Here is a 13,076-nt window from a genome sequence, read left to right as displayed (position 1 = left end):
GGCTCCCCCGCTCCGGGCCCCGCGCCCGCCCCGCCGCCGCGCCCGCCGCGCCGGCCGGCCCCCGCTGGCCAATGGGCGCCCGGGAACGCCGTGATGAGCGTGGACTCTGGCCAATAGAAAAAGAGCGAAAGGGAAGGGGCGCTCGCAGCCCCGCCCCTTAGCCCAAGGAACGGCAAGGACAGCCGCCTGCTGACCAATCATCGAGCCAGGCGTGGTGAGTGGCAGTAGGTGTGACGAATAGAAAGGCTGTCCTGGCTCTCTAGGCCCACCCCCCAGACGCCGGCTTCCGCCCTTCCTTGCGGCGCCCGCCGTGGCGGGGCTGCAGCGCGGGGGGTGTGTGGGTTCGCCGGCAGCGTCTGCACTGGCTGGTGCGGGGCGTTCGGCGCTGTCCGCACAGTCCACACGCCGCCGTCCCGGGCTCTGCGCTTCACAGGCAGGGATTAGACGGATGGATAAAGAACTGGCTGCTGGGCCGCACTGCGGTCAGCGGCTCATTGTCCACGTGGAGATCAGTGAGGACAGAGGTCCCTCAGGGGTCGTGTGGGGCCGATGCTGCTCGGCAGCTTTGTCGGCGACATGGACGGTTTGACTGAGGCACCGTCAGTAGGTGACACCGAGCTGTGTGGTGCCGTCACACGCTGGAGGGAAGAGATGGGAACTGGAGCACCTCCCCTATGGAAGGAACAGAAGGTTGTGTGGAGACCTCAGGGCAGCCTTACAGAACCTGAAGGGGACTACAAGGAGGCCAGATAGGGACCCTTCCTCAGGAACTGTAGTGACAGGACAAGGGGGAAAGCGCTCAGGCTGAAAGGGGGAAAATTTAGATTAGATATCAGGAAAACATTTTTTGCCGTGAGGGTGGTGAGGCCCTAGCGCAGGTTGCCCAGAGCAGCTGTGAGTGCCCCATCCCTGGAAGTGCCCAAGGCCAGGTTGGAGTGGGCTCGGAGCCCCCTGGTCCCTGGAAGGTGTCCCCGCCCGCGGCAGGGGTGGGAATTTAAATAATCTTTGCGGTCCCTCCGCGCCCGCCCCACGCCCGGGGTGTGACTGCGCTCTGCGCATGCGCGCAGGGAGCGGCGCGCCGTCGAAATGTGTCCGGCCGCCCGTGAGAGCCCCGGGAGCGGCCGCGGCGGCTGCGGGGGCTCTGTGCCCTCGATGACTCCTCCAGTCCCGGTGCCGGCGCGTGCCGCGGGGTGACCCCCTCGCCGCCGTGCGTGACGCCGCGGGCCGATTAATTTTTCCATTCAATCTGTATACGCCGGGAGGTGCCGGCCGGTGCGGAACCCCTCGCGCGGGGGCGACGAGGCGGGGCGGGCCGGCGGTAAGGCGGGTAGTGGCGGCGCTCCCGCCTTCCCCCTCAGGTCGCCATGGCCCCCCCCGGGCCCCGCCGTCCCGATAACGCGCGGCCCTTCCCTTTCTAGGTGCTGCTGCTGCTGCGAGCCGGCGGGGCGAGCATGGGGCCGGCGGAGCCGGTGCAGAAGATCAGCATCAGCGCTGAGAGCCCCCGCGGGAGCGAGAGGAACGGCGGCGGCTCGGCGCTGGCGGGCGCTGAGGGGGCCGCTCCCGGCGGCTGGAGGCACAAATGCGCGGCCTATGTGCTGGCCCTGCGGCCGTGGAGCTTCAGCGCCTCGCTGACCCCCGTGGCGCTGGGCAGCGCACTCGCCTACCGCGCCGAGGGAGCGCTGGACCCGGGGCTGCTCCTGGGGAGCGCCGTGACCGTCCTGGCCGTGCACGGCGCCGGCAACCTGGTGAACACCTACTACGACTTCTCCAAGGGCATCGATCACAAGAAGAGCGATGACAGGACGTTGGTGGACCAGATTTTGGAGCCGCAGGACGTGGTGCGGTTTGGGGTGTTCCTGTACACCGTGGGCTGTATCTGCGCTGCCGGGCTCTACGCTGTCTCCACGCTCAAGCTGGAGCACCTGGCGCTGATTTACTTCGGAGGACTTTCTAGCTCCTTCCTCTATACCGGGGGTAAGTGCTGCGTCCCGTCTGCTGTGAATCTGAATGTAAATGTGACAGAATTAGCTGAATTGTCCAAGGTTTCTAGAAGATGCAAATTATCTATGTAGTGTACTGCCATGAAAGTATTTAGTGGTGTTTCCTGGAGTACAGGTGCGTAAACTTGTATTCTTTCCAGTTGATTGTTGTGGGAAGAGTCACGCTAAGTTCTTCAGTTGGGAAGTGGTGTTGAAACATTGTTATTTACATAAATGGCTTTAGGTGCTTATCAGAACCATTGCTGAATCTTGTGATGTTTGTTTCCTATTCCTTAGCAGGGTACCTCACAGCCTATTTTCTTTGGTGGAATTGTTACTTTGTTTTGGAATGTTTTGTTGTTGGAGCTTCATTGTGAATGCTGAACAGTTTATGTTTGTTCTTAATGAGAGGAGGATAATTTTAGTGCCTTCCTGTGTTGGATATATACAAACATCATTACAAGGAGAAGAGAAACCAACTCAGTTTCAAACTGTCAGACATTCAGCTGTGTTGGTTTCTCAGAAAGAATCTTGTCAGTTTTGCATTTTGTTCTGAGCATTTTATATCTTTCTTCAGGATTGGGTTCTAGTATGCACGATCACAATGAAGAGTACCTTATTTGTAGGGATTTCTGCAGAAATAGGTACAAAATAGAAATAGAAATAGATATGAGGATGGATATTAGAACCTGGTCCTTATTATCACAGGTTGGAAAAGACCTCTGAGATCATCAAGTCCAACCTTTGACCCAACAACACCTTGTCACCCAAAACATGGCACTGATGCCACATCCAGTCTCTTCTTAAACACCTCCAGGGATGGTGACTCCACCACCTCCCTGGGCAGCCCATTCCAATGTCTAATCACTCTCTCTGGAAAGAATTTCTTCCTGATGTCCAACCTAAACCTCCTGTGGTGCAGCTTAAGGCTGTGCCCTCTTGTCCTGCTGCTGGTTGTCTGGGAGAAGAGACCGACCCCCACCTGGCTACACGCTGCTGTCAGGGAGTTGTAGAGAGCAATAAGGTCTCCCCTGAGCCTCCTCCTCTCCAGGCAGAGCCCCCCCAGCTCCTTCAGCTGCTCCTCACAGGACTTGTGCTCCAGACCCTTCACCAGCCTCATTGCCCTTCTTTGGACATGCTCCAGCACCTCAATATCCTTCCTGAATTGAGGAGCCCAGAACTGGACACAGCACTCAAGGTGTGCCCTAACTAGTGCTGAGTACAGGGGAGGAATCACTTCCCTGGTCCTGCTGGCCACACCATTCCTGATACAGGAATATGCTTCTTATCCATAGCTGCATGTGCATTGGTTGTTTTGCAATATTCCCATGGGAAAGGGCTGATCTGTGTCATTCATTTTCTTCTGTCAAATTGGAGATGTTTGGCGATGCTTCATTTTGGTCCTTAGTTTCTGTTACATTGTTTGACTGGAGTAATCCAGAAGCTGCATTTCCTCCATTATCTTTGAAAAAAAGGGATAATATGCTTCTTGTCCATATCTGCATGTGCATTGGTTGTTTTGCCATATTCCCATGGGAAAGGGCTGATCTGTCGTGTCGTTCATTCTCTTCTGTCAGACCGGAGTTGTTTGGTGACGCTTCCTTTTCTTGTGTCTTGCCACAGGGATTGGATTTAAGTACGTTGCCCTGGGGGACGTGGTGATCCTGATCACCTTCGGGCCGCTGGCCGTCATGTTCGCCCACGCGGTGCAGGTGGGGTACCTGTCGGTGTCCCCCCTGCTCTACGCCGTCCCCCTGGCCCTCAGCACCGAGGCCATCCTGCACAGCAACAACACGCGCGACATGGAGTCGGACCGGCAGGCGGGGATCGTCACCCTGGCCATCCTCATCGGCCCCACCTTCTCCTACATCCTCTACACCGTCCTGCTTTTCCTGCCTTACCTGATCTTCTGTGTGCTGGCCACACGCTACACCATCAGCATGGCCCTGCCACTGCTCACCATCCCCATGGCCTTCTCGCTGGAGAGGCAGTTCCGGAGCCGGAGCTTCAACAAAATCCCTCAGCGGACAGCCAAGCTCAACCTCCTCCTGGGGCTGTTCTATGTGTTTGGCATCATGCTGGCACCAGCCGGGGCTCTGCCCAAGCTGTGACACCACCTGGAGAGCCAGGCCTCACAATCCAGCATTCATGCCAGTTAATTTGGGATTTTGGGGGGGTAAACGACCCATTATGGACAGTGGGGAGAACAGAAAGACTGTCTCGCACTGTTCCTTGTGAATTTTATCATTTCTAGTCCTGGTCAGCTTGTACAGCAGACTGTAAAAAACTGATTTGTCAGTTCTTCAAAAGGGATGAACTGTGTGGCTTTGCCTCAGGGGGAGCAAGGTGATATGAGGTGAAGGAATGTTTAAAAATCCTTATCCTTCTGCCACTGAATTTTTTCACTGTCAGCTCAATGAAAACTGGAGCCTCAAGTCAAAATCTCTGTTCACTTCACTCCTCCTGGTCAGGGAGTCCAGTGGCTCCTTTGTGGTCAAGAGAAAACACTGCCAAATGTTTAGCATCACAACAACATAGGTGCTATTACTTCACTCTCTTGTCAACATAGTTCATCTTCATCTGTTTTATATTTTTTTTTTGTTTTGTTTTTCCTAGCCAAATTTTGAGCTTTTATTTCCAAGCCCCCTGAAATGCACTGGATTCATTAACTGTTGCTTGTTCCTTATAGTCTAGAAATTTTGAAGTTATAAATCTCTGTGGAACGTGGTGCTAAAATGGAGCACGATTAGCCCACTGCACAAATTTTGAGCCAAAACCAGTGAATCTGTATTCTGCCATGAAAGCTGAAGCTGTAAATGCAAACCATGCAACTGGAAAGCCCTCAATGGGTAGAAAAACGAATGGTTTCCATTTTTGCATTTGCTTAGAAATCACAGTTTTGGAGTTAAAGGGGAGCTTTCTCTGAATGGCTGTGGATTAGTGGATACATGGGTGGAAGAACAAATTCTTGGTTTAGAAAAAGGTGTGAGTTTTTTTTTTTCATTTGTTTGTCTTGGTTTATTTAGATGCCCAGAGTATGTCTTATTATAAGAAGCCCAATTTAGCAAAAGAGAATTATACAGGGTTAGAAAACTCAAATCTGGATTATTGCATTGGCTCTGCATAAAAATTAGAACTGGAAAGAGGAAAAAACCAATTTCGTTAGCAAGATTTTTCCTAACAGAGTCCAGAGTTTGTGTCACTGAATCACAATTAATTGAGCTCTGAAGGGATGTTCTCTACCCCTTTTCCCCCTTCTATTCCTTACAGTGTTGCTTTGTTTTCTCCTGCAGCTCTTGCCACTTGCTGTCCATGTGGCCCTTTGGAGAACTGAATGTTTCAGCAGTTATGTAGCTCTGTGAAAAACATGCCAAACACAGTGGGGAAAAAGTGTGCCTTCCAGTGCAGAGCTGGATTTGATCCATACTTTGTTACTCAGTGGCAACTGGAATTCTCTTCTGTGGTGAAGAAAAAACACTCATTTCCTGTGTGAAGGGTTTTGGTGAGAAGTTTGTTTGCAGGAGCTGTGGAAAGCTCAGAGGAACCGAGGCAGGTGTTGAACTGGAGCTGCTGGTGCCCGGAGCACAGCTTTGCTTTGGAACCAGTGCTGACCACTGAAGGGCTTTTACACACGAGCAATAAAGTAGCAATAAACTCACAGGGTGGTACCCTGCATCTGTCCTGGGGAAGTTATGCCCTCGTGGTGTTGATCTGGAAGAGCCAAGTGTCCTGTTTAGTGGGTTGTACTTCAGTACAAAGCTGAGTTGATGGTACCAGATTACACAGTCCAGCTGTTCAGTGACTGGGTTTATGTTATTCAGTGTTACCCAGCTGTTACAGCTGAGCTGAAGTCAATGGGAAGGGTTCTTTGCAGGCCTGTTGAATGAGCCATGGTTTTATCTTTTATTAAAATTGGGCAGATGATCTCTCTAATCTGACTGGACACATGGCAAGAGGAGATGGACTTTAGCAACTGCTTTAGATTAGAAACACGAGGAGAAAATGTAGAAGTTCAGCTCAGGTGGCTGGAGGGGCATATCCAGAAGGTTTTGGAAACTGCTTTCAATACAGACATACACAACAGTTTCTCCTGTTGCTTCTTTGTGGACCTACAGAATGAAGAAGACCTTGGCTCCAATACCCACTTCACTTTTCTGCAAACCAAAAGGTTTTCTAGGTCTAAGGGCTGAGCTGATGAACCTGTTAACCTTGCAATGGGGATATGTAGGTTTATTAAGTTAATCCTGCCCTTTGTAGCAGTTATGTGCTTTGTTTTATGACAGCTTGGTTTTGAATAGCTATCAGTTTAAAAGTTATTTTTTAGTTATCTTTTTTCCTACTCCTTTGACAAAAACTAGACTACTTAAGCTGAATTCCATAAAGTAACTAACACTTGGCTCATGTCTTTGATAACCATAATTATAATGGTTGAAAGATCTGGAATATGATCATACAGTATGTAACTCTAGTGGTATCTTAGCTACCCTTTCCTGGGTGGGATGTCTGCTTACTGCTGGAAAGGACCAGTGCTTTTTGTTACTCAGATGAAACAGCTCATTAGTCCATATACATGTCTGTGGAACACTTGTCAAGGTGGGGGGGATTCAAAGTATTTTAATAATAAAAATGAGATGAAAATTTGGTAATTCCTTACTAGCAGATGCTGGTTGCCTCCAGTTCCCTCTCTGTGAAAAACAGTATCATTCCAGGTTCTTAAGGATGTTATAATAACCAACACATTCTTCACCGTGGCTTTGAGGAAGTCATTTAACTTCTCTGTGTCTCAGAAAACAGCTGATTTTTGCCTACCTCACAGGGATGCTGAGCTGACATCATTGTCATAGAGAGCTTTGAAAGTAAGAAGTGCTTTATCTCTGTGTGCTTTCCAAAAAGCTACTTAGTACTAGAAAATATTTCAGATATGAACTAACCTAAAAGGTAACTTAACCAATGTAATTAGACCAAAATAATCTTCACATGTAGTCATTAAGTAGTAAGAGAGGTTCATTTATTGGTTTGCTTTGTGACAAGGATGCTGGGTCTCTTGCCCTACCCTTCTTCTCCCTGTCCCATGTACTTTCCCTGAATATAAACTTTAAAAACTTCTTTCAGGTCTCTCTTGATGAGCTGTCCTGCAGTGTGATGAGTCTGCACTGGTAGATGAACAGGCCTGTAGCCCATCTGTGAACGTGTCCTAAAGCACCTCCTGGCCTTTCTTCTGACCCAATAAAATGTCTGAGTGTCATTCTGTCAATTATGCTGTGTTTGATTATTTTATATTACTCAAGCTGTATTTTTGCACATGGATTAAAACATCTTCACGGAAGGAAGAGGGTCTCCATCCTCCATGTTTATAGTATAAGTGCATGAAAAATCATACTTCTTTGTGTAAAAGTCCTTCTGTGAATCACATAGTCCTGTCCTTCCCTATCACCAGGCAAACAGTTCAGTAGCAGTGATCACCTCCTACCAATGGCAGACTCCAGGATAGTTCTGATATATTCATCAGTGTGCCACACAATTGCATTTGGAGATAATTGTAGGATACACGGGCTGTACTCCAGGATCCTCCCGAGGCAGGAGGCTGCAATTCCAAGTGTCCACAGATGGCAGCATTGCTCTTCCATCACTCCTGCAGCACCTTGTCCCTGCAGGGAGGAACACATTAGCTGTGTTTGCAAGATTTTTGAGTATTTGGTTGTACCTCATTGGGTCTCCTCTGGTGTAAGGAATCTTGGAAGATAAATGGCTGCAGATGAATTTCTGATGTGCAGATTATGGCTGGACAGATGCTCCTGGCCCAGGCAGGTACAGGCAGAAAGGAGCATTTGAAGAAAGCCAGTCAGCTCTTAAGTTTGAAAGCCTTTGCTGATGGCTTAATAAGCTCATTCTGGTCAGATGCTGAGGGCTGAGCTTTCAAAAGAGTGTGGGCAAGCTGTGCATGAGGGGCAGTACACTCATGGGGGGAGGGATGCAGTGTCTGCACACTCTATGAGATGTAATTCTGTTCAGTCAAGTGCTTTTAACACATCTGGGATCCCCAGTGGAAAACCTTAATACTTTCATAGTGGTTTTAGGAGCTTCAACTATATTCTCCCCATTACTTGGGTGAGTGGACTGTGTCACTGCTGCTTAATCAAGGTCATGCTCCTTGGAGGAGAGTACAGTCTGGTACTTTAATAACTAGGCCTTTTCCTTCACATCTTGATTTGTCTTTTAGGTCACTGGTAGATTATTTTTTATTTAAATCACCTTCAGTCACTTTATACTTGGAGTTTGAGCCTGCTGAATTACATTTTTAAGGAATGAAATGCTGCTCTGGCTTCTTAAAGCTATTTTTCATTTTAAGGGGGAGTTAAATATCTAGCCAAGATAAAATCTATAGCTCCCAGCACTGCCTAAAATGTGTAACATTCAATAAAGCTCAGCAGGGCCAGCTTATTGCAGCTGTATGTCTACAGGAAGAGGCCCAGGGCTGGACAGGATAATTCCAGTGTTTTACTGTCTGAAATAAGGTCTTCGTGCTTCTGTGGAGCTCAGAGTAGGACACAAAATGAACACATTTGTCAAGGGTTTTTTTACATCTTCTTCTGACGATAAATAAGAAGTCAATGCTCAGTATTGTCAGTGCTTACCCTTGCTACATAATTAGATCACAGGGAAGCCCATGTTCTGATCCAGCTGTTTCAGTGGCCACAGGGATTTGTCTGAATGACAGCTACTTGAAGGACATAGCTGAGCATTGCTCTGGGCTCAGCTGAGAGAGAGACCTGCTCCAACATTCATCTCCCTGATCTGCAGGCACAGTGGGTTATCAGCCAAGTGTGTCCATTCCCTTGGAAAGAAACCTGTGTTTGGGCATCTGTCCCAGGTTTCCTGCATGCACTGTCCTGAGAGAGCTCACACACCACAGTTCACAACCTCTGCACGTGAAGACCCAAATGTTTTTTAAAAAACAGAACGAATCCAAACAAAACTATAACCCCTGACTGTCCTCTGCTGACTTTCCCATCAGCCTGCCAGGGCCTGAGCGATTTGAAGAATTAAAAATCTATGCTGCTGCTTTCTCATGAAACAACAAGGAGGAGAATCTGCTCATTAATCAGATGGCTCTGTCAATAACGGATCAAGATGAACGTGCTGGCTGAGAGATGTGTCACAGGCAGTTTGTCAGGGAGCAGGGAAAGCAGGGAGAACTTCACTAGGACAGGATCTGGATGCTGCTCTAAGAGCTTGGAAGTGTTGAGAGCTCAGCAGCAGGAGAGGTTGGGGTCTGCCTCCTCCAGTCTGACTTTTGGGTGGCCCCTCTCAGATGTCTTGTCCTAGGCTAGACTAGCACCAGGCAGCTCTGCTGCTCTGGCAGTCATTTTAGGTGCTAATTGAGGTGGGAGATCCTGGCACCTGCTCTTTGTTCTGCTGCTACATCCATGGCCAGTTTGTTAACTGGGAAATGCAGAATAGCCCAGCAATTTTAATAAAGCCTAGTCTTCCTCAGAACGGATAGAACACAAAGTTCTTTCAGGGAGTGGTTTGGTTTGTGTGCCTTGTCACTGATTTAGCACAAAGAATAAAGATGCATGTTTTTAAGTGTCCCAGTAAGCCAAGAAACAAAGCCTGCACCCCAAATCATCTGACTTACAGTGGTAAGGGAATAAACAAAACGCCTGCTTGATATAAAGGGCAAATTCAGGCAATTTACATCTCATGCAGTGTTTGCAAATACATCTGCAGACATCATCTGCACAAATCATCCTGCCCTGGGAAATAAGCAGTTTCTCAGACTTTGACCTAATGGAAAGAGGGTCTAATAAACCATCTTCCCGGTCTCGTTAGCCATTGTCCCAAAGGTTGATGAAATGACTTCAGATAGAGCATAAATTACTTTCTGTATGGCATAAGGCCACTGTTATGCCACAGTTGAGTCATATTTTAACCTGGGGGGGATTGCTCTACTGCTGTATAAACCTGAGCTCCAGTCAATATAAATAAAGGAGAGGTTGGGAATAACATGCTAGAGATTCATGTGCTGTTTTGTGTCTGTGTTCTAGAGCTCAGTAAAGCCTTAAGAGTACTCTTGATGCTGTGCCATACCATTCTTCATCTGGTCTTTCTTCCTTAAATTAGTTGTTAAGTAGAATTTAATTAGCCACCCAGAAACACAAGGCTCCCTCCCCAGTGATGTGCTGCAGGCTTTCTGTAAAGCTCCTTTCTCAGTGAATCCCGTTTCTCCAAACCTTTGTAGCTGAGCTTTCCAGAGAAAGTGGAACAACATTTGCACATGTATGGGGAGAGAAGAATTAAGGGCAAAGATCAAGAAGGGAGTTGGAGAGGACAGATATATATTAAAGAAATTCAGAAGCTGAGATCCTGGTTACTTTATGTCAAAAGATTTTTCTCACAAGGCAGGAATCACCTGCTGTTCTGTGAGCAATAGTGGGTCATTGTGGCACACAGAGCTTCCCTGCCTCTGTCCTCCTGGGTTCTAAAATCCATATCCCAAATTACCTAGTTTTTGAGGATCCCAGGATTTTAACTTATTGAAATGCAGGAGAAAGGATGAGCTGGGGAAGCTGAACCTAAACCACTCCAGGTTTAGTAGTGGCTCTGTCAGTATTCCTGCATAAGATACACAGAAATTCATGTGTTCTAGAGAAAAAAAAAATCTTGTATGTGTCGGGTATTTTAGCATTGTTTTAAAGTGCTGCTTCATCAGAGATATTCAGCATTTTCACAAAGCTGATGGTGTGACTCCTATGACTGGAGAGCCTGGGATTGGGAGAAGGAGGTGACTTAGCCCAGTGTATGAATTTGGTGTGTGGCTCTGAGATTACAAGTCCCATGTATTTGTCTCCTGTCCTGCTCCTTGTCTTCTGATGTCCTGGGAAACCCTTAAGCAGGAAATTGGTCTGTTCCTAGCATCTGTGTATAGAAACCTCCAGTTTTGAACAATGTTCATGGCCAGAAACAGCCAAGTCCTGAATTCCTCTGTCCCTTTCTGCAGCCTCTGTAGATCACAGATGTGGGGTAACCCCTGGAGAGAGAAGTGCTGGGCCAGGAAGGGTTGAGTGCAGGTACACACCTGAGAGTGGGGAACATTCCCACTGAGAGTTAACTCGTCTCCAGATGGTGAAGAAACAAATCTAAGTAATTTAGGAGCCCTAAATGTCTCCTGAGGATTGAGACATAAAAAGAATATCAATCTCTCTAGCAAGCTAACCCACAGGAGAAAAAAACGGTTGTTTTCTAGAGATCCATATGTTTTTTGTGTGTGGGAGAGAACGTGTGTTGTGTTCTGACTTGTATAAAAAGGCATCTTCTGGAGGAAAAGTTAAAGGGAAGAAATGTTTTCAGTATTTACTGAAGTAAGGCTTTGCACTTTCTAGGGAAAATGGAATTTAATGTACATTGTTTCTCTTACATTCAAAACCTCACCATCCCAGTCACCATTCTCCTGCTGACAGCTTTTTGGGGGAAAACTGAGATTCTGTGAATCCCTGTCTGTGTATGGGGAAGAGGCAGGGAATAGTTTGAGTCCCAGGGAGGCAGAGCTGTAGGAATGTCTGTGCTACAACGGGAACAGAGGAATTAGACTGTTCAATTTTCCTGTACAGAACAAGAGCTTTAACAGTAAAGTCATCCCAGATTGTCAGGGTATGGGGGGTGCTTATAGAAATGTGGCATTTGGAGCTTGTGTAGCTTTAAGCAGTTTGCCTGAAATAGTATCATAAAGCACTTTGGGACTGGGGCTGACATTGATGGAAAGGGCCACTATGAAATGGTGCCAATCCAGGTGTGAATGTCAGAAACTGGCTCCTGTGACAGGAGAACTGTTCACAAAACCAGCACAGGCATTTGTAAAATGTCAGTGGCCAAGGAAGCCTGTGCCCCATTTTTTTGTCCTTGATGGGAGACAGCTGTGCAAGGAGAATATGGTGTTCCATGGTTCCAGCAGGCACTGCTTCCCCTGTCCTGGGGTGACAGCCCACTCGGACAGGAAGGGACACGGGAGTGCTGGGAGCTGTGAGCTGTGCAGGGGATACCTGTCTGTGAAGGATGCAGGGAGCTGTGTTACTGTGTCCTTGTGGCAATGAATGAGGAGGAGTCGTTTACAATTACAGAGCTGGTGGGGGTGGGCACAGAAGTAAAGGCATAAAGGTGAAGGCAGTGCCTGGTGAAAGTCTCACGATGTATTTCCAGAGCCCTCTCCTGGCTGCAGTTTTACAGGTGGCAGCTGAATCAGAGGTGGAAATGAAATAGTTTCATTATCAAGCCCTTACCCTTCAATTTGCTATAAATTGTTCCAGTCACTGCCAAGTGAGTGACAGTGAAGAGAGTCCCCTGGCTTGATGCCTGGCCCATGAATATAATTTCAGTCAGTGCTGAGCATTCACATCCTGGATGGGCAGAACAGCACTTATATGTGGTTACAAGACAGGACTGAAGGGAGCTGTACATGGGGAACCAAGACTGGGACTGGAATAGGGCTGAGGGGATCTGGCAGAGGGGCTGAGCACTGGCTGGGATGTGTCAGGGGCCCTGATCAGAGGGAGCTGGCTGGCAGCAATCCACTGAGCTCAGCCCTGACCCCTATCACCTCACTGCATCACCAATGTCCCTGTGCTTTGTCCTGGAGCAGGGCTTTGGGGCTGATGCTGCAGTTTGTCTTATTGCCTCACAAATTGGGATTCTGCGCTTGCCAGAGTTCAAGGCTGGGCTATAAAAATCTCTTCAAGCCTGAATTCTGCCATAAAACTTGTTACACACGAATGGATGTATTTACCAGGCTGCAGGGGGAAATGAGCTCAGCCATTGATGGAGGAGAAAGTCTTGGTTTCTGACAGAGTTTTTTGTTTTGTTCCAGTATAACCTTAAAAAGTCTCCATAATTTTCTCGTGCAAGCTTTTAGCACACTTAATAGAAATTCTTTTCACCTAATGGAGTGCACATTTTTGTGGTCTGCAGTGAAGGGAAAAAAACCAGCAAAATGTCATCCCTCAGACAGCAGTGGTATGTGAGAGGATTCAGACAAGAAGTAGTTAACAACTTGCAAAATCACGTGGGTACAGTAACCCTTACCCACATTAACAAACCAGTGGG

At 48.0% G+C, this 13,076-nt stretch overlaps 1 protein-coding gene across 1 annotated transcript; it reads left to right on the top strand.

Moving 5' to 3' along the window:
• Nucleotides 1–1,210: 1,210 nt before the first annotated feature.
• UBIAD1 (UbiA prenyltransferase domain containing 1) lies at nt 1,211–4,431 on the top strand. The gene is made up of 2 exons (XM_027702968.1): nt 1,211–1,974; nt 3,603–4,431. Exons 1-2 carry the CDS (start codon nt 1,452–1,454, stop codon nt 4,088–4,090), a joined length of 1,011 nt encoding a protein of 336 aa, XP_027558769.1. The 5' UTR covers nt 1,211–1,451; the 3' UTR covers nt 4,091–4,431.
• Nucleotides 4,432–13,076: the final 8,645 nt, after the last annotated feature.

Source organism: Neopelma chrysocephalum, unplaced genomic scaffold (genome assembly GCF_003984885.1).
Source record: "Neopelma chrysocephalum unplaced genomic scaffold, ASM398488v2 Primary Assembly neopelma1_200, whole genome shotgun sequence".
In the NCBI taxonomy this organism is placed as follows: Eukaryota; Metazoa; Chordata; class Aves; order Passeriformes; family Pipridae; genus Neopelma; species Neopelma chrysocephalum.
Note: the sequence above shows the minus strand (reverse complement) of the source record. Positions and strands in the feature narration are given on the sequence as shown.